This window comes from Sesamum indicum, linkage group LG10, assembly GCF_026168435.1.
Source record: "Sesamum indicum cultivar Baizhima isolate 11 linkage group LG10, ASM2616843v1, whole genome shotgun sequence".
Classification (NCBI taxonomy): domain Eukaryota; kingdom Viridiplantae; phylum Streptophyta; class Magnoliopsida; order Lamiales; family Pedaliaceae; genus Sesamum; species Sesamum indicum.
In genome coordinates this window covers 6,640,078-6,667,877 of record NC_142666.1, presented here as the reverse complement: position 1 = coordinate 6,667,877, position 27,800 = coordinate 6,640,078, and the positions used below count along the sequence as shown (strand labels likewise).

General features: G+C 41.0%; 2 protein-coding genes across 3 annotated transcripts; one reads left to right on the top strand and one right to left on the bottom strand.

The window, feature by feature from the left end:
• Window positions 1–331: 331 nt before the first annotated feature.
• LOC105172303 (putative F-box protein PP2-B12) lies at window positions 332–12,409 on the bottom strand. Of its 2 annotated transcripts, XM_088886077.1 has the most exons (4): window positions 12,122–12,409; window positions 1,074–1,162; window positions 665–970; window positions 332–612 (listed from the first exon to the last, which is right to left on the bottom strand). In XM_088886077.1, the coding sequence occupies exons 1-4, from the start codon at window positions 12,407–12,409 to the stop codon at window positions 453–455; spliced, it is 843 nt and encodes a 280-aa protein (XP_088742203.1). In that variant the 3' UTR covers window positions 332–452. The 2 variants fall into 2 exon arrangements, 1 of the variants encoding a protein (XP_088742203.1); XR_016067928.1 differs by lacking the exons at window positions 332–612; window positions 12,122–12,409 and adding an exon at window positions 1,266–1,475 and having other exon boundaries at window positions 835–970; window positions 1,064–1,162.
• Window positions 12,410–16,540: 4,131 nt separating this feature from the next.
• LOC105172258 (myelin-associated oligodendrocyte basic protein) lies at window positions 16,541–26,768 on the top strand. The gene is made up of 6 exons (XM_011093632.3): window positions 16,541–17,385; window positions 19,285–19,387; window positions 21,017–21,072; window positions 25,220–25,384; window positions 26,241–26,354; window positions 26,435–26,768. The coding sequence occupies exons 1-6, from the start codon at window positions 16,735–16,737 to the stop codon at window positions 26,525–26,527; spliced, it is 1,182 nt and encodes a 393-aa protein (XP_011091934.1). The 5' UTR covers window positions 16,541–16,734; the 3' UTR covers window positions 26,528–26,768.
• Window positions 26,769–27,800: the final 1,032 nt, after the last annotated feature.

Here is a 27,800-nt window from a genome sequence, read left to right as displayed (position 1 = left end):
TTTCTTTTTATTTTTTTTCATAAGAGTATAATTTGCTCATTTGTGATTTTATAAGGGGATTGTTTGAATTTTTTTTTTTCCAAAAAATATATTTATATATTCATGAAAAACCAAAAACTAAATCACAGTGCGTCCAATAATGTGTTGTTTACAGAGGGATTGTTCATAAAACAAAGTAAGACCCATTGAAAAAGAATTAAATTAACCATGAAAATACATGTAACTTTGCTTAAATTTCTCATCAATTTGGCTTTGCATTAAGCTCTAATTTGATATATTTTAGAATTCGATTCGATTTCTAACAAATTCAATAGTAACATGCCACCACAGATACTAATAATAGAAAACCCACTGATGAAACAATAACAATATTCATACAAGTCAATGCCATCAAAATCATACGCCCAAGAGGGCCCTAAACAAATTAAGGAACTCGGAAAAGCTGAACTAAACTATTTACAATTCTTGGGTCTAATCTCAAGAACTTGGATAATGAGACCACCCTTCCAGTTGCCATATTCCACATTCGTCAAAATGATGTCCAATTCACCATCATATCCGCTCCTGACAATGTACTCTCCCAACTCGACTTCCATCCAATCCGTCATCCCTCTGCTTGGGGTACTTCCTGTCCCCGGGGAACTCAGCATAGGGCCCCTCATACACATCGTCTTCGCGACGTATCTGGATGTATTCGTCTTCGTCGTCATCGTCACGGGGTGGACGATGGTAGTACAACCCCATGCGCCTTCCCGTCAGTTCTCTTTCTGGATGTATACAAACCGTACGTTTTTGGGCTTCATGCCCAAGGATCAACACTTGAGACCTGGCAGGTAATCGAAAGAATCGTGACCTGCGAGTGAACACGAGGTATAGTGCATAATTGGTGTCATGGGATAGCAAGTTGGTATCAATCTTGGCCCGTATTTCGAACCAGCACACATCAGGAAGCTCTGCTACTTCGGGGAACCTGAATTACAAGACAAGTTAGCATCATATTTAGCAAAAAGCAAACACCAACTATTTATACAGTTAAGCAAGTTCCGCAGGCGGCTTTAACTACCTAGATTGACTTTTGAGGAGTATCAGCCCGCGCAATAAAAAGCTCTCTTGCAGCTAGCATAAAGCATTTCTTTCCACTCCATTTCTCCAATGAAAAGCTCTGCAGCAATTAGAAGGCTAATCAGATGCGTAGACTGGATTATAATAATGGGGACCATGACAACGTCGGGATTTCAGGGTGCTAAACATCAGAATAACATTACGAGGTAGCATATGTGATTTCAGTTCCACGACCAGAAACACTGGTCCCGGGTTGCCCAGAGACCTCACAGGTTCCCTATGCTTCTCTGAAATAATTTCTCTCAAACAAACAACAGAAAGTTTTTCAATTTCCTAACAAGTGAAACTGAATTAAGATAGGAACAAAGTGACTTCAAGAGAGGTGTCTGTTGCCTTACCCCCCACCCCCGTTATTTGCCAGATTTAAAGTAACTAATATCCAACACGTCTGACGCACCAAATATCGTTGAACATTTCAGGGTTTACAAATGCAATTTCAAAACTCGATCACCATGAGAAAAAGATCCAAGGTTGCGATGAGGTTAAATCCATCCGATTTCGTGAAAAAGGGACAGCAAAAGAAAATTTTCAAATAAAGTGAAATTTGTTGCCAATTCAATCTAAACGTGAAAAAATAGAATCTCGATCCAACAATAATAAAAAAACAAACAAACTGATCCGGGTCGAATTATTCGATCTCCTGAGACGATCTCACCACAGATTGACTAACTCCTCCGAATCAGATTTTGGATCCCCTGAGAATGAAAACACGAACCGTGAGCTCGTCGGGTACGTCCCCGACAATGACCCTCCGACGCTCAAGTTAAGTTGATCGAGAGAAATATATTCTATCTCAAAGTTCGATCGCAATTAATGTATATCAGTTACCTCATTTATGGCGTATCGGGGTCTATTTATAGTACACAGTTGTACGGCAAGTACTGGGCCACGTGGCCTCATCTTGTTGATTCACATTCTGATCGAACGGTCGTCATTGTCCGGGTCTTCTGTTGGTTCACGCGACCCGGGTCGGGTCCTCTGCGACCCGCCCGTTACAAAACACGCGGATCCGGTCGTGGAAATGACCATCATGCCCTTAATGAAGGGCGTTTCAGTCTTTTTGTAGGGGGGTTATATGTATACCCATCATTACTCCCCCACTTTTTCAAAGTGCAAGTTCGTTGCCTTTGAGGAAGTCGAACCGTCGCGTCTGTTGATCGCGTACACGTGGCAGAATCCCCTCGGTTAATCTCAGGCGCGTTTCCCCAGAGCGGTCTGCTTATAAATACACCACCCGTTTGAACATTCAACCTACCGCACGCATAAACTTCGAGCGACCAGGACTCCTGATTTCAAGTTCGCATTCGATCTGCTGCTTCCAGAGCCATCCTGCTTAAAGGTACGATGCCTCCTCGCTCTAGCTCGAATTCTAAGTCTCGACCTGGTTCTGAGTCTTCTTCGCCCGGCTCCGAGTCTGGGTCTAAGTCCTCTAGGTCTGGGTCGTCTTCTAGGTCTGGGTCTGGCTCATCTTCGGGTTCAGGGTCGGGTTCGGTGTCTAGGTCGGTGTCTGGGTCTTCTCACGGGTCGTATTCTGCCTCTCCCAAAAGAAATAAGAAGTTCCCTGCTGAAAAACTCCATGACCAACATGCTGGCCCTTCTGTGCTTGCTAAATTCCAAGACCGACTGGCCAAGAACCCTTGGGAGGCTGTGGTTAGCAAGGTTAGAACTCCTGTCCATAAGATTAGGGAGAAATACCATATACCCTCCGACTTTGAAGTTGTCCTCCCGGCTACTTTCGATCGTATGCATCGCCCTCCCGAAGGTTTTAGCGCTTTTTCTATCAAACACCTTGATGCCGGGTTACGATTTCCTTTGGCTCCTCCGGTGGCCGCGATTTTGAAGAAGTTGGGGCTATGCCCTATGCAACTCTCTCCTAACTCTGTCACTCACATCATTCTTTTTGTGGTGATGATGCAATTTCTAGGTTTAGAACCCAGTTTTGACAATTTTTGGAGTTTGTATTCTTTCACCACTTCGAAGCGGTCTGGTAGTCGAGGTTATTTCTATCTCTCGGCCAAGCCTGATTGCGGGTATTTGAGCGCCCTGAAGTCGAACGTAGGAGCTTGGCTAGATTGCTACATTTTTGTTCGACCTCCTAGAGGTGTTTGGCCCTTTAGAAATGAGTGGACCAAGTATAAACCTGCCCCAAAAATAGGTGGAGGGGGGCTGGAGGGCGATCAGATAAGGAGCTTAACACTCTATAAGTACGATCCCAAGAAGCTTCTCACTGAGAAGGTTTTGCAATTATCTGGGCTCTCTCCAGCCTCCCTTCATATTGAAGAGTCTCTAGGTGATTCTCCTTTCGGTTTTATTGTTGCAACTGTTGCTATGCTTGCACGTACTCACTTTTCCCTTTGCAGATAGTATAATCATGAGCTCGCGCACGGCTTTGCGGAGGACCGCATCTCAGAATAAAGCGAGGAAAGGGGGGGAGATCGCAGGCCCTTCGGATGCAACGAAAAAGGGGAAAGGGGTCGCAGGCTCTTCGGACCCTCACCCGCCTGCCCTAGTTCCTTCGAAAGCCCTGGCGGTTGTGGACCCAGTTGTTCAGAAGCCTATCTCGGTCGACAGCGAGGAGACGCCTTCAGCCCATGGTCACCTTGGCTACAACTCCTCAGAGCTAGAATTAAATTTGGACGAGGCCAATGGTGACCAGGGGGTCGACCAGGGAAGCCAAGGTCCTCCCGAGGATGGGTCCAAGAAGAGGAAACGATCCTCCCCGAAGAAAGGGCATGGTCCCAAATCCAAGCTGGGACCTAGCGACAAAGGCAAAGGCAAGGAGCCTGCAGAGCCTTCTCACCCCCCTCCTCCCAAATCGCAAGGCCCGCGTGTGCTAAGCAGGATGGCTAAGGAAGCGGCGGACAAGACGGGAGCTGAAGAAGATCGGGATAAGTTTTTGCGAGTGGCGCAGCTCGCTTCGTGCTGGGAAGAGAGCCGGGCGGCTCTTCGCGGTAACGTGCCGCCCCCGGAATGGGATGACATGTCGAGCTCGTCCCTTTATGGCGAAGCAGGAAACAACACTTTTGCCGTATATAATTCCTTCGTTTCTGTTCGCGATCAAGGGGCGCTGGTGACGAACAGCCCCATTCGGCTCAAGGAGTTCGCGGCTCACTCTTTGGTCCAGGTACACCTCGGCTGATCGGTCTGTTTTCTGTTAGTTCGATCCTCTTATCTGCTGTCTTCGACCTTGCAGGTCATGACCTTCGTCAGGAGCCTGAGTCTTAAATGCACCCATTACTGGAGGAGTTTCATTCAATTTGACCAGAAGGTGCAGAATCTCAAGGCTCAATTGGCCGAGCGAGACGAGGAAGAGCGTAAACAGGAAGATAATCTGCTGGCGCTGAGTGATGAGGTTCAAAAGCTGCGAGCCGAGCTCGATGCTTCCAAGAAGGATAAAGAGATCCTCCGTTCTGAGCACGAAGTGGCTCTGTTGGAGGCCAAGAAAGAGGCATTCGAGGCCGGACGTGAAGCTGGACTCGAGGAGGGCCGCAAGCGCGGGGTTGAGGAGGGTCAAGCCGGCCGCATTCCGATCGAAGAACATCAACGTATCTTGGCCGGCTCTAGGATGTCCACGGTTCGTGACTTTTTGAAAACCGATACTTTCACGACCGCACTCGAGATCAAGTCTGCGGACTCGTTCGCTAAAGGCTATGAGACCTGCTTGTCTCAGGTCGAAAAACTTGGCAGATTTAGCGAGTCTTTTGACCGCAGCAAGTTAGACATCTCGCTCGATGGCGACCTCCAACCCCTTCCCCCAGATCCTGAACTGCAAGATGATGAATTTATGGTCCTGAGGGCCGAGCTGGAGGCGGAAGCTGACGCCTGATCTATCCCGATCTATTTTTTTTGTAATAGGATTTGAGCTTACTGGCCAAAATGTAAATCCTAGAGATTCTTAGAAACCTCATTTATTGTACACAGGATGGTGGGGTGGGAATTTTTGACAACCCCTGTACATGATATTTTGTTGAATGAAAATGAACTTTTGTCAGCTCGCTTATTTTGCTATATTTGCGCATTGCATCTTTCAGTCGTTCTTCTCGCTGACTCGCATGGCGCATCTTTCTTGGAATATATGTCTCGGATGCATCTTTTTCAGTTTGCATTTTGCTTGGGTGCGTCTTTTTCAGATCGCATATTGAACGCGTCTTTTTCAGTTCGCGTTTAGCTCGAGTGCGTCTTTTTCAGATCGCATATTGGACGCGTCTTTTTCAGTTTGCGCTTTGCTTGAGTGCTCTTTTTCAGATCGCATATTGGACGCGTCTTTTTCAGTTCGCGTTTAGCTCGAGTGCGTCTTTTTCAGATTGCATATTGGACGCGTCTTTTTCAGTTCGCGCTTTGCTTGGGTGCGTCTTTTTCAGATCGCATATTGGACGCGTCTTTTTCATTTCGCGTTTAGCTCGAGTGCGTCTTTTTCAGATCGCATATTGGACGCGTCTCTTTCAGTTCGCGCTTTGCTTGAGTGCGTCTTTTTCAGATCGCATATTGGACGCGTCTTTTTCAGTTCGCGTTTAGCTCGAGTGCGTCTTTTTCAGATCGCATATTGGACGCGTCTTTTTCAGTTTGCGCTTTGCTTGAGTGCGTCTTTTTCAGATCGCATATTGGACGCGTCTTTTTCAGTTCGCGGTTAGCTCGAGTGCGTCTTTTTCAGATCGCATATTGGACCCTTTAGTAAATAATAATAGTAATGTACGCACGAATGTAAGCACAAAACAAAGAAAATTTGATAAATCTCGTTGGGTAAATTACAGTAGTTACAAATCCTCAATAATGCAATGTTTAACATGGATACGATCTTCCTAACCTTAGAAATATACAATTGGTAATCTGCTAGAACTCTCTACGTACAGTTTTTTGTTCGGTCTTCTCGTTGATGGCCTTTCGCAGGCTCCTTGTTCGATCCTTCAGTTGGCCTTTCACAGGCTCCTTGTTCGATCTTTCGGTTGATGGCCTTTCGCGGGCTCCTTGTTCGATCCGTCAGTTGATGGCCTTTCACAGGCTCCTTGTTCGATCCTTCAGTTGACGGCCTTTCACAGGCTCCTTGTTCGATCCTTCAGTTGATGGCCTTTCACAGGCTCCTTGTTCGATCCTTCAGTTGACAGCCTTTCACAGGCTCCTTGTTCGATCCTTCAGTTGATGGCCTTTCGCAGGCTCCTTGCTTCAGGCATAGAACTTCTTCAAGTTCTGAATGTTCCAAGGGCGTGGTAAATCGCGACCCTGCATGTCTTGCAACCTGTATGTGCCCTTCTTTCTGATCTCGACCACTTTGTAAGGGCCCTCCCAGGGCGGCTCCAGCTTTCCCACGTGTTTTGACGCCTCCACTTTCTTCAGCACGAGGTCTCCCACCTGCAGCTGGCGGGGTCGAATTCTACGATTGTGGCTCTTCATCATTAGGCCCTTGTGATGTAAAATTCTGGCATATGCAGCCTCCCTCTTTTCTTCGATGACAGTGAGGTCGAAGCTTCGTTCGGCTCGGTTCGCCTCGGGTTCATATTGCATGACTCTTTGCGATTCCTCCCCAACTTCGGCTGGGATGATGGCTTCGGCCCCATATACCAGGCAGAAAGGGGTCTCACCCGTGGCGGTTCGTGGTGTTGTGCGATAGGCCCACAGGACCCCGGGCAGTTCGTCAACCCACGATCCCTTACTCTCGAGGCGCGTCTTCAAGTGTTGCAAGATTGTCCGGTTTGTCACCTCGGTCTGCCCGTTCGCCTGAGGGTTCGCGACTGCCGTGAAATGTTGTGCGATCTTGAGCTCCTTGCACCATTCTGTGATCTTCCTGTCTTGGAATTGCGTACCGTTATCAGATATCAGTATCTGGGGTATACCAAATCTGCATATGATGTTCTTCCAGATGAAGTTGATAACTTCCTTCTCGGATATTTTGGCTACCGCCTCCGCTTCGACCCACTTGGAGAAATATTCGACCGCCACGATGATGAACTTCTTCTGAGCTTGCGCAGGTGGGAAGGGTCCTACGATATCAATTCCCCATTGGTCGAACGGGCATGCTATCTTGATTGGTTCCATTGGGGTCGCGGGCTGATGTATTAAGGAAGCATACTTCTGGCAGCTTTCGCATTTTCTCACTAAGTTCTTTGAATCTTCGACTAGGGTGGGCCAGAAATATCCCTGTCGCATCACTTTCTGAGCTAGCGATCTCGCCCCTGAATGATTGTCACAGCTTCCTTCATGTATTTCCCGCATCACGTACATGGCCCTCTCTTCATCCAAGCATTTCAAGAGAGGGCCGTCCACCGTCCTCTTGTATAGCTGGCCTTCCAACAGTGTAAATCGAGCAGCCCGAAATTTGACTCTTTTGGCTGCCACCGGGTCGCTAGGCAAAGTACCATCCTCAAGATACCCTACGATTTCGCTCATCCAAGATCCCGTCGTTGAAACGACCTGGACTTCTGCTCTGTCCACGAGAGCCGACTGCTCGCGTACTAGGGCTGTGATTTTGCGATCCCGAATTCCATCCATTGCCGCACCAAATTTTGATAGAGCATCCGCTTTGTCGTTTTCTGCTCGGGGAACTTGTGAAACCGAACATCCCCTAAACTTTCCCATCAATCGTTGCACGATCTCTTTATACTGTGTCATGGTTCTCTCTCTCGTCTCGTATGCTCCTTCAATTTGCATAGCGATCAGCTGTGAGTCGGTGAAAACTTCCAGATCACGAGCGCCTGCCTCATATGCTAGCTCCAGCCCTAGTACCAATGCCTCGTATTCCGCTTCATTGTTTGTTACTGGGAACGATAAGCGAGCAGCCACTTCTATCTCGACACCCTCGGGTCCTTGGATCAATATGCCCGCTCCTCCATTATTCGTGTTGGAAGACCCATCGACATGCAGCATCCATTTCGAGCAAGGCTGCTCGACCGTTCCGGGTCGTTTTTGGTCGCCTATTAACTCCGTCACAAAATCCGCTAGCACCTGCGCTTTCTGGGCCGTTCTGGGCTGATACTCAATGTCGTGCTGTCCCAATTCTACCGCCCACTTAATTAGCCTTCCGGATGCTTCGGGTCGTGACATCACGTGTTTGAGAGGGTGGTTCGTCAATACCACCACCTTGTGCGACTGGAAATATGGCCGCAATTTTCGAGCTGTTACAACTAGGGCGAGGGCTAGTTTTTCCATCTCTGAATATCGTGATTCAGCCCCTGGAGCATTTTGCTAACATAATACACCGGATTTTGATTACTGGCCTCCTTCCTCACCAACACTGAGCTGACCGCATTTTCGGACACCCCTAGGTATAGGAATAAAGTCTCCCCTTCCTTCGGGTTCGCGAGCAACGGAGGTTTTGTGAGGTATTCCTTCAACTCCTGCAGAGCCTGATCGCACTCTGGTGTCCACATGAAATTTTTAGGCTTCCTCAAGACCTTGAAAAACGGTAAGCTTCTGTCGGCCGATCGAGATATAAATCTGCTCAAGGATGCGATCTTTCCCGTGAGCTTCTGCACCTCTTTGATCGAATTGGGTGATCTCAGACCCATTATAGCTTGATTTTTTTCTGGGTTCGCCTCTATCCCTCGTTCGCTGATCATGTAGCCCAAAAACTTCCCTCCTGTCACTCAAAAGGTGCACTTGTCCGAGTTGAGCTTCATTCCGTGCGACCTCATTATACTAAACGCCTGAGAGAGATCTTTGATGTGGTCCTGTGACCTCTTACTCTTGACCAGCATGTCATCAACGTATACCTCCATGGTTTTCCCGAGCAGATCACCGAACATCTTATTAACCAATCGTTGGTAGGTCGCACCCGCATTCTTCAGTCCGAACGGCATCATGTTATAGCAATAAGTCCCCTTATCTGTGACGAAGGAGGTTTTGTCTCTATCCTCTTCTGCCAATTGGATCTGGTGATATCCTTGGTATGCATCCATCATCGAAAAGAGTTCGAATCCAGCGGTCGAATCCACCATGGTATCGATCCGAGGTAGCGGGTACGGGTCTTTAGGGCAAGCCTTGTTCAGGTCCGTGAAATCCACACACATTCGCCATTTTCCCGAAGACTTCGGGACAAGTACTACATTGGAAAGCCAATTCGTGTACTGGACTTCCGATATATATCCAGCTTTCAGCAGCTTCTCGACCTCTTGCCTGATAGCATCGTTCTTATCATTGCTAAAAGTTCTCTTCCTCTGCTGCACAGGTCGAGCCGTGGGGTCTACGTTCAATCGGTGTACAATGACCTCCGGGTCAATCCCGGTGAAATCCGACGGGCTCCATGCGAACATGTCTGCGTTCTTCCGTAGGAAGTCGATCATGGCCATCTCTCCCTCGTTCATGCTGGACCCTATCCGGGTCGTTTTGCTGGGATCCTCTGTTGCAAGCTGAATAGCCCTGTATTCCTCACTGGGTTTCAAGTGTTCGGCTTCATACGGTCGGGGCTCCGCATCCTCCCTGACCTTCTGCTTCTTCGACCTCGGCTCCCCCTTTATCGACAAGTTGTAGCATTTGCGAGCCTCCTTTTGATCGCACGACACTTCCCCGATTCCATATTCAGTGGGGAATTTCATCTTCATATGGTACGTGGAGATGACCGCCCAGAATGAGTTCAGCCTCGGCCGTCCCAGTATGACATTGTATGTGAAAGGAGTATCTACCACCAAGAATTTGACCATCAAAGTTTTTCTTTTTGGCTCCTCTCCCATGGACACTGGTAGCTCAATCGTCCCTAGTGAGGCCACTTCGCTTCCCCCGAAGCCGACTAACGGGGTTTTTACGGGTTCAAGCCTCGCGTTCTCTAGCCCCATCCGATCTACCACATTTTTGAAGATGATGTCCGCTGAGCTCCCACTATCAATCAACACTTTGTGAACGGTGAAATTCGCAATATCTAGTTTCACGACCATGGGGTCGTTCTGTTCTCCACCCTCCTTCAATCTGTCCGAGCTGTTAAATGAGATGGCCTCTTCGTCCTCCACCTTCAGCACGAATTCCTTCTCCCTAACCGATCCGACTGTTCGGGCGCATCTCTTCCGTGTCCGACTCGAATCTCCTGCCTTCGACCCTCCCGCGATCGTGTATATAACGCCCTTGGTGGGAGCGTTGTTCCCGCCCGTCGGGGCCCTGTCGGTTTTTGATGGACCCTGGTTTCTGTCGCGGTCACGACTTCTCGACCTGCTCCTCCTACCTTCCCCACCGATTCTACAATTCGGGGGCACGCGATCTCGGAAATGCCCCTGTCTAACAAGCCTTTCGATCTCATCTTTCAGCTGATAGCACTCCTCTGTATTGTGTCCCCTCTCCCGGTGGAAACGACAGTATTTGTTAGAAGTTTTCTTGGAGGGGGTGTATCTCATATGTCTTGGCCACTTCAGCACGTCGGCATTCTCTACCATCATCAGGGCCTTCTCCCGAGACATGGCCAAAGGAGTGTAATTGTGGTATTTCGGCACGTACTTGGGCTCCTTCCGTTTCTCTGTTTTCGGTTTGTCATTTCCTCCTCCCCTGCCCTCCTGAGGTCGTCTGGGGATGTACTCCCGCTCCCTTCGTTCCGAATCTTTCATCGCGTTCATCTCTTCTTCGTCGATATATTTTTGTGCTAGCGCCATTAACTGCTCGACATCGAAGGGCGGATCTCGTGCGAGGGCGGATGCGAAAGAGCTCTTCCTGAGTCCGTGAATGAGGATGCTCACGAGCATATCGATCCTCAACTCTTGCACCTCCAGAGTCTCATTGTTAAACCGACCCATGAAATTTTTCAACGTTTCGTCTTCTCTCTGCCGGATGTTGAAGAGATGTGTGGCGGACCTCTTCTATTTTTTCTTGCTCGCAAAATGGAAGTTGAATTTTTGCACGAGCTGTTCGTAGGATTCGATGCTTCCTCAGGGCAAGTTTGTGAACCACTCTTGAGCTTTCCTCGTGAGTGTGGTCGCGAACAGTTTTGCCATTATCGGGGCTGATTGTCCGTAAAGATTCATCACCATTTCAAAGGCGGCCACGTGCTCCTGGGAGTCTCTCATCCCATCATACCTCCTCAGATCGGGTACCCTGAACCCCGGCTCGACGGTTTGAACGAGGATGTCGTTACAGAAAGGGGAGTTCTTGTTCTGCGAGACAATCTCCCCTCGCTTCTTCAACTCATCGATCTGTTTATTTAGGCTGTGTATCTGTTTGCCCACACTTTCTACTTCGGCCCTGGATATCACCGGCTCTCTTCTTTTCGCGCGTCCGTGGCTGCTGGAGCATGCATCGGACGACGCCGGTCGCTTACTACGGTGTTCATGTTCCCCTTGCACCCTTGACTCTCTTATTGGTTCCACATTTTCAAATAGCTGTCTTCTAGCAGTTTCCTTGACCAGGTGGGTCGCTGTTCTCCTTTCGTATTCTACGATTGCTTTTCGGCTTGCTTCATCTATCATTTTTTGCAACTCGTCCGGAGTGATTTGGATGGTTGTACCTGTTCCTTTCCTGGGTGTCTCCTCTTCAGCAACATTTCTCCTCGATGAACCCTCCATAATGACAGAAAATTCTCAGAAGTTCCCACAGACGGCGCCAACTGATCCGGGTCGAATTATTCGATCTCCTGAGATGATCTCACCACAGATTGACTAACTCCTCCGAATCAGATTTTGGATCCCCTGAGAATGAAAACATGAACCGTGAGCTCGTCGGGCACGTCCCCGACAATGACCCTCCGACACTCAAGTTAGATTGATCGAGAGAAATATATTCTATCTCAAAGTTCGATCGCAATTAATGTATATCAGTTATCTCATTTATGGCGTATCGGGGTCTATTTATAGTACACAGTTGTACGGCAAGTACTGGGCCACGTGGCCTCGTCTTGTTGATTCACATTCTGATCGAACGGTCGTCATTGTCCGGGTCTTCTGTTGGTTCACGCGACCCGGGTCGGGTCCTCTGCGACCCGCCCGTTACAAAACACGCGGATCCGGTCGTGGAAATGACCATCATGCCCTTAATGAAGGGCGTTTCAGTCTTTTTGTAGGGGGGTTATATGTATACCCATCACAAACACATGTACCTTCCTGCCACCATCGATGAGAATCGGATGATCACATAGATGAAGGTATATGTCCTTAGAACGAGATCCATCAAGCAACCAGTCGTAGCCGTCGACTGCGCGGGAAACGATCTCCCTATAGTCAGAGGGCAAGAAGCGACTCCAAACGACGTCGGACTGGGAGGCGGCACGGACCTTGGAGGCGACCACCGACATCCAGCTGGCGTCCTTAGGGCTGGTCAGCGACAGCACGTTGGCTATACAATCCTCCAGCAACGCCTGTATATCACCGCAACTCTGCACCGCCATTTTCTCTGCGTTTCTACCGAAAAGCTTTAAACAGATATGTTGGAACCTTTTAAACCCCAGACCTGCAGTATATATAGCGAAGAGAAGCGTCTGATTCCCATTTTTGTCCTTTTATTTTAATAATTTTTTTCCCCATGACTAAGACACTGTTTGGCTAAATTAACTTAAGTAAAACTATAAATTAATAAATATTATAAAATATTTATGAAAATTCCATTCCGGAAAATGAAAAGCAGTTCAAAGAAATTATGCTACGGTTTCTAAAGAAGTTCTTGCTATTGTTAAATGTGTTTTGAAATTTCAAAATGATTTATTTAATCAAGAATTCACCGTTAGGACAGATTGTTCTGCTACTAAATTTATGTTTAATAAAGACTTTAAATATGATGTTTCTAAACAAATATTTGCTAGATGGCAAGCACATCTTACCCCATTTAATTTTTCTATTGAACATATTAAATGAGAGACAAATAATCTCCCTAATTTCCTATCAAGAAACATATTGATGGAAATAAATCCGAACGAATTTGGAAATGAAATATTTAGAGGAATGAATAAATCCTCAAAAATTCCAAATATTTGGATGGAAGAATTAGTCATAGGGGAAAAAATTTTTATGAATGGAGTACATTGACCTATTTATCAATTAAAATTCTGGGATGAACCAATTGAATATTAGACAAAATTCAAAAGACCCAAAAAATAATCAGAAAACGAATTGATAAAGTCAAGGAAATTATTTCTGACATTCTCCATACAATTTTCAGATGCAGACGTCACTGCAGAAAATCATATTAAACAACTTTGCATAGCAAATTTGTTATACTATCAGCAAATTGTTGGTTATTATGATGGCTAATGAATTATTTTTATTTTTTAGGAATGCTCCCCCAAAGGGGAAGAGGAAGGAATTCCTCCTCTAATAAGAGAGGAGGTAGGTTTCGAGCAGGCGATATTGTTAGACATGGAAATAGGGCATTAGTGAGGGAAAATATTTTCGAAATTGAAAAATTTAATAACATCCCTGAAGAAGAAAATGAACTCTTCAATCATTTTATTGAATTTAAGAAGGAACCCTACGCCCTAATTCATCTGGCTAATTTTTGGGTTATTTTGTCCTAAAGGACCAAAATGGCCACTAAATTAAAACTTACAGGACTAATTCTGCCACCTGTATACTTATAGGACTAATTTTGCAGTTTTGCCTAAATTTATGGGGGGCAAACCTAAAAGTAGACTAAGAGAAATAAAAAAATGGGATAAAGTGGGAAATTCAAGGGGTGCAAAAACTTTCACTTTACTTTAATTTACACATTTTAAAGCCAAGATTACTGTTAATGTCCATGACTCCGAGTCAGAGCATTACTTCACATGAAAAAATGCAATTTTTGCTTCCCATCTTGTGTTACTTGCATGCGCCATTTTCAGCTCAGTGCTGACTCTAAATAAGCTGCCGCCACCAGCGTAGACATATTTTTACATAAGTCGTCCCTAGTTGGTAGACACACTTATGTAAGCTGCCACCAACCAGTGCACCTTCCTAATAAGTTGCCCCTAACTAGCACATGCTTCTACATTAGTGGCCTCTAGCTGGGCACACGCTTCTATAAGTCGCCCCTAGTTGGTGCATGCACTTAAGTAAGTTGCCACCAGCTGGTGTAGGCAGTGACATGAGCCACCACTGGCTAGCGTATGCATCCAACTCAGTCATCACTAGCTGGCATATACAACATACAAGCAGCTATGAGTTGACACACTCACTTCAGCTTTTAGCTGCCTTCTATTGGCACATATGTTTAAGCATAATGCTAATAAAATTTGCTTACGCTAACTTAGTGCTTGAGTTCTATCCTTACTCATTTACTTTGAGATATACTTTATTTGGTACTAACGAAATCACATCATCCTCGTTAATGACAGGAGCAACTGGAACAAGTACGCATGCATCAGTTAGCAAAGTAGGTCAATATTTCTGGTCTTATAACAGGTTGCCTAAACATACAGGCTTATAGCAGCAAAGACCTATTTACTTGGATTAAGAATTATCTTACCTATTTGCCTAGTTTTCTGGTTAAACTAGTCTTGTGTAATTTATACTAGCAAGAGACGGAGAAACCTCCCTATCTTATCCTACTTAGCATTACTCTAACTCCTGCAGGGAACATTCTTACGTAGCATATAAATTGGGTATTTCTCAGCTAAGTACTTATACTAACCTGCAAGAACAACAAAGCATAGCAGGAAATTTAAGTAGCCAAGTCAATTACAAAATTCCCTAGATCCGCGCACTCTTGTCCATTCGGTAGTAGGACTCTCCAACTGGAGTCTTTCATCCTGTCAGCATTACTCAAGAAGCCCAATGGGATTCGTCCTGCTGATGAGCATGAAATGTCTCTTATATTTTACAGAATATCATACCTACTGTAGCAGTCCAACTTTACAATTTGCACCCTTGGAGTGGGGGGAGGGGGAGCAATGATGCCCCTTAAACCTTTCATGGACTAGCCCACAAGCAAGACATGTCAGCCCAACTAGCCAGGGGCAGCTTGTCCATCAGTTGGGAGGTAAGGCCCCACAAGTTTACCTCCTACTTTACTAAACTAGTAGGCATAAGAAACAAGCCCATTTTAGCTAACACGTCATCATATAGCTGGACGGACACGTCATATAGCTTGCCAACATATCAAGAACATCATACTAAAAGATCTCATTTGTATTCGCACAAATTGGATGGGTGAGCTGATAAGCCACTAATAATAGCTTTCCAAAAATCTTGCTAAACTTGGTATGACTTGGTAAAACAGTCAACTCTTGGTATGACTTGGTAAAACACGTCATCATATAGCTGGACGGACACGTCATATAACTTGCCAACATATCAAGAACATCATACTAAAAGATCTCATTTGTATTCGCACAAATTGGATGGGTGAGCTGATAAGCCACTAATATAGCTTTCCAAAAATCTTGCTAAACTTGGTATGATTTGGTAAAGCAGTCACATCTCTTTTAATATTTATCCGTATCACAAACAATTTTTTTTGGATGATAGCCAACTCAAAGGGTTTTTCAGCAAAGTACGACATTCTGCAACCACCCAAACCTGCTCTGTACAGGCCTATAAATAGAGGTCTTATGTAGTTAATTGGTAACATCAGCCCTCACTCTCAAACTCTCACTTATTTTTTCATTTTTATCTCGATTTTTAGACTGTTTTGAGGCTATATTTTGTACTCCATATGAATATATATAGTTTGTCATTTTTCTCACTTTAATTCAAGTTCCTTTTAACTTTTTTCAGTAACTTAAGCATGAAAGTACTAATGCATGGTTAGTCTATGTTGATATTAGAATTTTTTTTGAAGATCCTTTGACCTTGTGGTGTTGCAAATCATTACAAGTGAAACTCAAGTATAAATTTATTTATTTATAATTACTTGAATATCAAAATATCATTGACAAAATTTTGAATACCAATATAAATTTTAAAAATAATTACATACCTTTCATCTATGATCTATATATACAAATCATTTTTATCTTCTACATAGTTACAGAAATCACATATGAAGTTGATTTTTTTATAAATAATATTAACACTTTTAGTAAATGTATATAATTTTTAAAAAATAAAAATAATTTATATAAATAACTGTACAAGTGATTTTTTATAAATAATATTAATACTTTTAGTAAATGTATATATAATTTTTATAAAATAAAAATAATTTATATAAATGAACCATAGTGCATGATAGACATAATGATCCTTTGGCATATATGTTTGGAATAGATTCTATTTTGAGAGTTGAAAAAATACTATGTCATTAAAAGGTTCTATACATCTTTCTTAATGCATTTTTTTAGACAAATACGACAAAGATTCTGTTTTTTCTTTTTGCGCTTTTTGGATGGTCAATATTTTTTAGAACATGGAGTGTGAATCAAACCCATATTTGAATTAAGATACTGATGCAAGTTTTTTCCTTATGAGTCGGATAGATTGATATCTGAAAAAGGTTGTTACTCATTTTGGATCATTGGTACCCTGTATAGAATTTGACCTAAAATTATAATATTTGGGATATAATTGTGACAACTGTGATGCCGCGTGTTGTATAAATAGCTACGGGTCTCTCATTCTAACCCACACACTGGGTGGGTCGCCCTCCGTGCCTTTGCGCCAGACCAACGATTTCAGTTTCCTGGTTTCCATTGCTACTTCCTTTTCCACCCAAGATATCCCTCACTGCAACGCAGTAATCGTCAACGTTTAATCTCTCTCCGATCAATTCGTATTTTGATTTATCAAACAGGTGGAAGCCATGGCGGCCGCCTCAATTCTTTTCTTACAAGAACCAAGCCTTAATTGGAAAAACCAAATATATCAATCTCCTCAATTCCCGGCTCACACTTCCTTTGCTCATTTCAAGATTCGTAGAAGTTTCGAAAAGCTCAGCGTGAAATGCTTCTTTACCAACGACGCCGGCGGCAGCAGCAGGCATGGTTTGTCTGCCAGTCAAGCTGTTAACAATCTTGGTTCTGTCAGAATAGAAAATAGGAAAAACCCAGTTGAGATTATCTCCAAAAGCATACTAAACGCCCTCAATGCATTGCGAAAACCTTTGGCAGCTGCCGTGCTTGTCGGGCTTCTATTGATGTACGATCCGTGTTCTGCATTGGCTGCTTCTGGGGGACGGATGGGTGGAAATTCATTCTCTTCGCGGTCGTCAATGTCGAGGGATTACAGCGTGCCGAGGTCGGGGGCAGGATCTGCTTTCTCCTATTCCGTGCCGTATTATGCACCTTCTCCTTTTGGTGGGGTTTATGTTGGCCCTGCTGTGGGTGTTGGGTCTAGTTTTTTCCTTATTTTGACTGCCTTTGCTGCATTTATTTTGGTTTCGGGCTTCTTGTCTGAGGGTTCGGAAAGCAGTGTGCTCACGGCAACTGAGAGAACAAGTGTGCTCAAGCTGCAGGTACGGTTTTGTGAACAACTTGATAACATTTCATAATAGTAGTTATCGTTTAGTTTATATTTACTGTTGACTCTTGGTAATTGGTTTTGTACTGTTATTGGGTTTAGAAATGTTGATGCATGATTATAGTTTTGTTATATGGTTGTTGGGTTTAGCATGGTTAGATGAGTTCTAACGATGCTGTCAGCCTAGATAGATTACATGATTAAAACGGAAATCCCAGTGAGAATATACTATATGCTGGCTGGAGTCCTAAGGGAAAATGGATATTGGCAATTTTCAGGAAATCATGCTTTGAGAAAGCAGAAAGTTAACCCACATATAGTTCATAGAATTTCATGGTGAAAAGGTTAACTGCAATGCTTCAATCAGCAGATTAGTCCCTTTTAAAAGATTTGGCTCCAACAGAAGTTTCATATCCATGAAAGTATGTTGGTGCTGATGAATTTTGGGGTTCCCGGAAGGAGAGGAAATAATCTATTCTTAGTCAAATAACATGTCTTACATGAACTAACTAAAGGGTGGAAATGGGTTTTCTTAGATGGCAAGAATATGGATCAGAAACAGAAAAGTGACTTTTGGTGCTATCATTTCATCTTAGAGTATTTTCTGTTCACAAGTAGAGATATAAAAGCTCCTCCATCAATGTTGCAGCCTGCAGATGTGTCATTGACATTACACTCACAATTTGAAAGGTCCAAAGTTGAGAGCCAAAAGCTCATTGATTTCAAGGGTCATGTATCTATGGACTTCTTTCTATTAGCAATTTTGTTACAAGATATGGTTATTGTCTCCTAACTTGTTTAGATGAGTGACAGAGGGGATGACAGAGGGATTCAACACTATTTATGGAAGATCCCAAGCCACAGACTTGAAAAATAAGCAACCAACTCACAAGGAAATGATATAAAAAGACATAACAGTATGAACCTTCTAGAAACATACACAAGAGCAACTAGTATCAGTTCCTCAAGGTACTACTTCTAATGATTTTATTTGGTACCACTTGATTGAGAGAAGGTAAATGACAGGCATAAATCTTGTTGTAACCATTTTCTGTGATGGATTTTCGCACATGGAGCTGAGAGTTCTACAGATGTTCTCCCAATCTGACTTTAGGAAGCTAAGCAAAGGACATAGGTATCCTAGTCTTTAGCTACAATGGAGGTCCAATATTGAGGTGCCTTGACCTTTATCTAATTTGTTTAAAGTTTAAAGAACAACTGGGGAATATAAGAGCAACTCCATCGATGTTGTGAACTGCAGATGTCGTTTCATTGACATTACGCATATTCACAATTTGAAGGGTTAAAAGCTGAAAAGTGAAAAGATCATATGATACGACAATATCAAGTTTTAATTTTTTGAACTTTCCTCTTTAGCAATTGTGTTAAGAGATATGCGCAATTGCCAATTTACTGTCTCCCTAAGTTTAATTGAGTGACAAACAGGATACCAACGAGCCTCGAGAATTGATGTCTACTTGAGGAATGCTATTGAAAAGATAAATGGCAGAACATAAATAGTATCAAATGGAAATGAAGTAGATGGACCCAGTTTCCAATTGAAATTAACACTATCGAAAAGAAATGAAGTAAACGAACTCAGTTTCCAAATTTACACTCTTCTTTTTCTATTTTTATTCAATGCTAAATCCATTAACAGTAAGCAGATTAAAGGCTTACACTATTGAGTTACTGCTCTAGAATCATTATAGCACTGTTGGAAAACCTCAGTAAGGTTTATTAAATTATTAATTTGATTTCACAATGAATTGTCCTAGAACTCTATGTGCTGTTGTCAAAACCTCTGTTCAATTAATGTCATTTTTGTTGTTTCTTTTCTTCGATTTTGCTTTTTGTTTACTTACATCTTTGTATTGCATTTCGTTTGTTCAAGGTGGGACTGTTGGGCCTGGGGAGATCACTCCAAAAGGATCTCAACCGGATTGCCGAAACAGCAGATACATCCACCTCAGAGGGTCTACACTACGTATTGACAGGTAACATGTCTCTTCAGATAATTGTCTGGCCATTCCTTGCACCTTCATTTCTGATTTTGGACAGAGGATAAATTACATTTTATAGAACAGAAATAACTACCATTAGAAGGTGATGTCAATAATTGGAAGTAAAGGTGCTTGCTGCTTGGATGCCATCGCTCTATAAACAAACAAACATGTATTTACTTGATAAATAACTAATTGTTTTAGGGAAAAAGGGCCTCATGGCATCTTCATACATAAGTATATCTGGCTTCAACTTGGGGGTGCTACATACATGTTATGCTTCTATTGATCTTTAAATCGATTTTGGGTAAAACAGGGTTTTAATGGATTTCTCATGTTAATTACATCTGTCTTCCACCTATATCTTATCGGAGGCTTTTCGTATCCATGACATAGAAAGGTCTGCCACTTTTCTGCTTAACACTTTGATGCATCTTCACAGTAGATGAGATTGATTACACCCATGTCTTGCGTCAAACTCTTAGAAGTACTTAAAATCTGGTGGGATTTGATCCCACATAAATAAAGATGCTCCCTTTCCTTTCCCTTTTTTAGTTTCTCCCGTTTTTTCTTCTGTCTATTGGGCATAGTTTCAAGTTGTCCTTGATCATTAGGCTTCATACCCTATCCATCAGCAATTTCTTGTGTTAAAGCCTTTATGACCACAGGCAGCTGCACCTACTGGGAACATAAACCTTTAGATGTGGGATGAATTATTGTGATAAGGATCACTCTACGGATGATCAATGTTTGGTCATCAACACCTCAATGGCCTCTGTCGTATGCATATGTGGTCCTCTTTGCATTTGTACCTGTTTTGCGCAAAAGCAAGCAATCCTCTTCTGGAGCAGTCCAATCTCCTAACAAATTTTAAGTCTAAGATCCATTCTTACTTAGATATTCAAATTTTGCACAATTATCATATTCCTTAACATGGGATATGAACTTTTATTCTTCAACTAATCACACAATTACTATGCAACTGAGTGCTTAACAGTTACACCTCTTTATCGTGCTTAGAGTAGTTGTCTTTGCTGAATGCCTAATTAGTCAGGGCCAGCATTAGTCCAATTGCCATTATTCAAGCTGTTACAACATTGATAATCTTGGCTTTGTCTATGGTTGTTGTACGAGTCCTGCTTACTCCACTCCAGCCAAGGTTGTTCATCTTGTATGCCAGAGTAACATAATAACAATAGATAGAATTTGCGTTTTCAAAATTCTGGTCCACTAAAATGAACCTTTTGGACCTGCTAAAGTAGGGCTCCACGATTATATGGATGTAAACACTGGATTGGAAGAACTCCTTATAGGTGATGGTGAAGATAACTTCTTCTCATGGGATTATCATGCCAATTGATTATTCCAGTGACATAATATTCCAACCAGATTCTCTCCCTTGTAATTATTTATTGGTCAGTTCTTCTCGAAGTTATGAAGCAAAAGCATGTGTTGTGTGGTACTTTGTGTATTCTAATTGATCTTAAAAATCCTGATATTGCTTGTCTTTTTCCAATGATATCGCACCAACTAGAGCTTCTCATGGTTTTTTAATATTCTTCAGCTAGTTCTATTAGTTCTTCCAAATAATTGCAAAGGGTGAACAATTTAATTTGGCTGCAGAGACGGTACTAGCTTTGCTTCGACATCCCGATTATTGCATCTCCGCCTATTCATCAGTAAGTTAAAACCATTGATCCTTTCTTTTATTTATTCATTGCTGGTGGTTGGTTGGGTTGAGCTAAAGCTAGAGCCAAAAGTTCAGGCTTCAATTTTGATGTATGAAATTAATTTTTCTTGTTCTTTGACATCTTAAAGTTCTCAGTATTATCTAGATGCACCTTTGAAGTTCATAATATGGTGTTCTTTTCACCTCATATGGAAAATTAAAGTCTCAGACTGGACAGGGGGGCCACCACTCCCTACTCCTTTTGCTCTCTTCATAGTCACTGAAAGTGAGAGAGGGTTGCACCTTGGCATACGTAGGATCAACACTGATCGTGGTGCCATTTTTAGGTGAAGGGGCATCCCTTTAGTAAGGCATGAGCCTTGACTGTGCTTGTGCCTCATTGAAAGGCACGCGTGACTAGAGAAGACTAGAGAAGGCAGCTTCTTGACTTTGTGGTTTTCTGCACCACCATCATCTCATCTTTTCCACGCTCTTTTCCTCTCTGTTTTTTTTGTCTTCCTTTCCCTTTCTTCCCTCTTCTTATTGCTTTCATGTCAACTTCTCTTCATTTTTCTTTTTCTCTTTTAAACCCTGATATGCCAATGGACTAAAACACATCTTTTTCTAAAAATTATTATTGATACTATTTTATAAAAGGTTATACACATTTAGATGTATAACAGCATAAAAGACGTATTATGTAAATTATTAAACAGAAAATATAGAAGGTATGAGGATTGTAAGCTTATAGAGTTTTTACACATTTCTATACTGATTACAAAAATTATAATTTTTTCAATAGTATTTTCTTAAAATAAAAAGCTTTATAATAATCAAATTATTTGTTTGAGGAATGGTTGTAAGGAACACATTTAAAAGGGTTAATGATAATGGCATCCCATCCTAAAAATTAGGGTAAATGTTATTAGGGGGATTTTTATTATTGTTTATATTTTAGGGGGTGAATGGATTGTAAGCATAGTTCCTGGGTGGATATTTATTTAAACCAAAACATTATGAAGTCTATTACTGGATATACCTAGTTATAATATGGACTAAATTAAGGTATAACTACAATACATCCCATGCAAAATAGTCCAATTACAAAAGCACTCCTAATGTTTGAACGATGGTATTGAAAGCTCCTGTAAGTAAAGAGTAGTTGCGAGAAAGAGTGACATGTCATAGTGGGCCCTCCACTGTCCACTGGCAAGAAAAAGAAAACGAGATTGACCAAAATATTTGAAAATAGTAGAGTTACTTTTACCCTTATTATTGTTTTCTCCATCTCTACACACACCCGATTACCATATTTTCATACATAAACATACTTCCAGGCTTATACCTATGCATGCACAGGCAGACATATATAGATACACACAAATATATAGACACATACATATATATTGACATAGACATATCTATGTACATGCATATACACAGACAAAAAGAAGGAAAGGCTGAAAGGGATGGGGTAGGTGGGGGAGGTGGGAGGGGCAAGGGAAAAGGGGGAATGAAGCAAAAGGTGTAGAGTAGATGGGGGGTAAGGGGTTTGATAGGTGGGTGAGGGTTGGACAAGGGGGAAGAAAAATAGAAAACTGAATTTTTGTATATTTGATTTGAAAGTGGAGAATAATTAGAAAAACCTGAATTATTAATCTACTGGATTGAATATATATTTCATTCCCATTTTTCTAGTTAAATAGAATAGTTAGATGAAATTTATCTCTATAACAAAAATGGGCAGCAAAGGGAAGTTAATAAAAAAATGGGTTAATTACATTTTGCCATTCGAACTATGACTGTTTTTACACTTTGGTATCTAACTTATTTTTTTGTATCAACTTACAATCTCAACTTTACGAAATTGTGCATTTTGTCATTTATAACTATTTTTCTATTAAGTTTTTTGTAAAAAAAAAATCACATGCAGTGCAAATATGATGTTTAAGGATTATGTGATATGATATTTTTCACACATGCATAAGATGTGATATTTTTCCAGTAAAAAAATTATCATATATGGCAAGTTGACACAAAAAATGTTTAGATACCAATATGTAAAAACGGGTATAGTTCGGATAGCAAAATCTAATTTATCTTAAATAAATTATAACCAGTTACAAGAACATGAAGAAATAAAATGTTCTTTGAAAATTAAAAGATATAAAAGGAAATTGGATGAAGTATGAGAAAAATGGTAAATTGGTTTAATTATAATTGGTCATCAGCCTCTTTCTTTCATAAGTCAAACCTAGTAAAATCAGAAGAAAGAACATAGGTTCTTGTTACTCGACAAGTTTATTTGAAATATTTTGTAAAATGTTACATGCACACCCCAAATGATAATTTCGAACAAGCCCCTATCATTTGTAAAGGTATTTTCTCTAAAAATGGTCAAACAATGGACTAGAAAGTTTGAGGGTAAAATTGTAGTTTTAGGACTTTTTATGATTCGGAGTGGAAGGCTGGGGTGGTTGTATTATTCAAACATTGGAGGTTGGTTTCTGTATAACCTTCCATTTTGCAAGGGAGCGTCAATATGATTATTTGGGAAATTAATATCAATGGGGATAGTAAACTTGGTCCAAAATAGATCTCCTACAAATGACTTTTCTCACCCATATTTGTATGTGGATGGGATTAAGGGTCTATAAGAATCCCTCAAAACATAGAACAATGAATTGTATAATGAAATTAAATCAATTTATACTGAGCCACAGATAATAAGGATCCTTGTTCTATATGAGGATCTGCTCCCTTCTATTATTGATCAGATCATGATTGTGTGACAATCCTATCTTTCATACTGATTTCTGATAAATATAGAACTATTATGATAGATAAAATATTTTTTTATCTGGATCCAACATGACATGCCTTTAATCTCATAGCAGAACGGCTTGATTTTGTCTTGGGAGAAGGACTATCTGTATGTTAATGTGAATTTGAAGGCTGTTGACTCATTTGTGAACTTAGTCTCTTCTCTCATTTTTATGGGAATGTATATTTGAAATCTTACTATGTGTCCCATAATTTTGCATCAATTATATAGTACAAGTGGGCTGCTGGAGTATTGACATCTGAGTTTTAGTGTTCGCATATATACGGATCTAATTTCTGAAATTGTGTTTCAAGGGATGACAAGAAAATCAGGCTACTTATCTAATATAGACAAGTCATTTTTAGGTAATATAGACAAGAGGTATATTTTAGATTCTATTGTTTTTGGCTTGTGTTTCTGCAAATAAGATCTCTTTGTGATTTGGGATCAGGCTGTACATATCAACAACATTCTATTCAGTAAAGCCGCATGATTAGCAAGAATCAGATCTAATAAAACAAGATCAAATCCCACATGCTTATCAAAATTAAAGCAAATCAAGTAAGAACATTGACAGTACTTTTTCTTGCTTTTAATCTACCCATTCCTTTGATCTTGATAAGCATTTGGGATTTGATCTGGTTATCTTGGATATTTCCATTTGGGATTATCAGGTCATTGTATAGTTTGTCTTTGCCATGTAGTTTACCACATATTCTCTTAATCCAAATAATTACTTCGGCAGTTAAACTCTTCTTCTTTGTTTGGTTTTTTCTTTTTCGGCTTGTTCCTGACAAGAAGCTGCAAAGAGTACATAGGCATAATTTCCTTTCCATGGAGCCAATCTGTACTCGAACTAATTGAGTTTATTCTGTGGAATCATGTTTTTTTAAGATAATCACACTGTACTTGGTAGAGAGTTTTCATCTTTATTGTAATTTTAACAATGTTTTCTTATTCAATTTTTTATAGTTCTCTCATGGAGAATCAGCATTGTTAAGTTACATTTGTTGTATATATTTTTCTTTGGCCATTTAAGTGGCTGAGGTGAATTAGGATAGGAACATTGAATTGATAGGTAGAGAATATCTCAGAAGCTATACAAATTTTGGCTGATCCAATTATTGATCTGTATGGTGTTAGGTCGTACATGTGCCATATGCAAATTCAAGTATAGAAAAATTAACAGAACAAGTGATGTACTTGATTTCATCCGGATCACCATCCATTAGCACAGATCGACAGAGAATATTTTCTAGTGATAATGCAATGGTTCCTTCTTTTGGGCCATGGTTTCCTTAGACTTACTTTAAGCTGGCCTCATAACATGCAGGTTGATGTAAAGAAAAGCATGGAAGAAGGGGAAAAAAGATTTAATCAACTCTCTATTGAAGAACGTGGAAAGTTTGATGAAGAGACACTTGTTAATGTCAACAGCATAAAAAAGCAAAGCTTAACGGTCCCAAGAGCAAGTGGATTTAGCAATGAGTACATAGTGGTAAGGTCTCCCAACTATTTTGTTTGTGTTGGTGCAAGGTCCTAATCAATATAATGGAAAAACTAAATGTCTAAATCTATTATGATATATGATTGAGTATAGCTGTTCGATGGAAATGTTTCTTTTATCCTCTGTGCCTCTTGCTTCAGTACTGCTTTGCAAACCAACTCAGCGGTGCCAACCTTAATATCTAAATATATTTAGGCTTTCTTATTCACCTTTTGTGCCTCTCACATCAAAAGGCTGTTCTTATATGCAATTGCAGATGGCATCAAGTCGTAGCAGACATAAGAGAACGAAATATGTCATCTTCACTTGTTTGATCTATGTCATTTGTTATGCTTAAAATAGTATCAATCAGTTCTATCCATAAATTTGCTAAATTTCTCCCAGAGCTTTAAATCTTTGGCTTGATAGGAAAAAAATGTTTGCCTACTGTAAGAACGGCTAGGTTTATCACTTATACCCCTTTTGTTTATCTTGTTATGTTTTTCATAAGACAAGCCTCGATTAGAATAATAGGTGCTGCATTTTCCATTTTACATCAAGTAGTTTCTTTTTTGTAACTACCACCTAGCTGTGCTGTTCATATTTTTGCTTCTCATCATCGATTCACTTGGGGTTCTCTCCTTGAAGCAGTTACTAATGAAAACTCAATTCCAATCTTTGCACAGTTATGAAACCGGTTAGTCTTAGCTTTGATTCTAAAATTTCACTTGAAGTTCTCATGTGTCCCACTTTCTCCTACTGATCGATGCTCTATTAAGATTGGACTAGCTAGTTGTGTTTTACAGCAAGCCCTCCTTCATAGCCCTTTTCTCCTAACTATCGTCTTTTGCAAACATTAAAATTTCAGATCACGATTTTGGTGGCTGCTGGAGGAGCACACAAGCTACCTTCTATCAATAACAGCAAGGACTTGAAAGAAGCTCTCCAAAAGCTTGCATCCATCCCATCAAGTAGAATTATGGTAAGAATATAACATCGCCACTCGGTACTGCTAGTTTCACATTCTTTCCGTCGTTTGATTTTGTAACTGTTGCGATGCAGGCAGTTGAGGTGCTATGGACGCCTCAAAACGAAGATGACACACTATCAGAACGAGAGCTGCTAGAAGATTACTCCTTATTACGGCCTCTGTGAGAGAACAAAAGTTTCCTGCACATCTTCCCTTTCAACGGAGAGAGGGTTTGTATCAAACTACTCACTGTCCAGTGCTTATTTGTAGAGTTATGGAGTCCTCAATACAGAAAAGAATTGAGCTTGAGCAAGATGTAGAGCATGCAATGCCCTTATTGGCTTCCAAAAAGCAAAACGTGTGTATATATATACCAGTCATTCAAAAATAAATAAATAATTAAGTCACTTAAGACTTATCATGCAATTAATATTATTATCCTATTAAGTTTAAAGCAATTGAATTGTATTTTACTAACTTACATTAATTTATTGAACAAAGTAAATGAACAAAATAGAAGTCCAAATAGACTGATATATGTTATTATAGAGGCGTTAGAATAAACTATATTATATTGTTGATAGTTAAAGAGTATATATTTTTTGAAGCTTTATTTGAAAGATGAAGGGATGATTCAAGATTTTTACATTTGAATTAGGGGGTTGATGGGTAATTGACCATGGTATATTTGCTGGGCATTTGCAATTTTTATTTTTTAAACTATATTTTTAGGTCATGGCTAACCTGAAGTTGCAGAAATGTTGGAATATTTACTTCAGCTTCTCACATTAGCTTTTCTGAGCAAAAGCTCAAACACCAGTTTAAGAGTTTGCTCCAACTTTTCGTACTCTAGCATTCTGTGTCCTACAGATTTTTATAATAGTACTCACCACCATCATCATCGTCACTATTACACAGCACTACTGCCATCTCCACCAGTGTCTCTATCTACAAATTAATAAATTCAAGAAATTTTAACTAATAGAGGGACTTATATATTAGGCGAAAGCATATTTCAGACGTGCTATATATAACTTTCCAAATTATTTGGGTTTTATGTGTAATTATACCAAACCTCATTGGGAGGAAAATATAATTATCCCTATTATTTTTTTATAGGGGTGATTAAGTAAAATGATGTGCTTATTAATGCATATCAAATACTTTCACATTATAGTACTTACTCTTATTAATTATTGTTTACATGTTTATATCTAGATATAATTCATTTACTTAAGAGTAAAAATAATACCTCTTAATAGAATAGGAATATAATACAAAAAAAGAAATGAAAAAAATTGAAAGAACTTTTAACTTTTTTATGTTAGATTACATGATACTTAAACATGTTATGCTGTCTCTTTTCCAGTACAATACATCTGCGACATGCCTTTGATCATCTATTGGTCATTTTAAGAATACATATATAGCTAGGGATGAATAATAAATATTATAGAA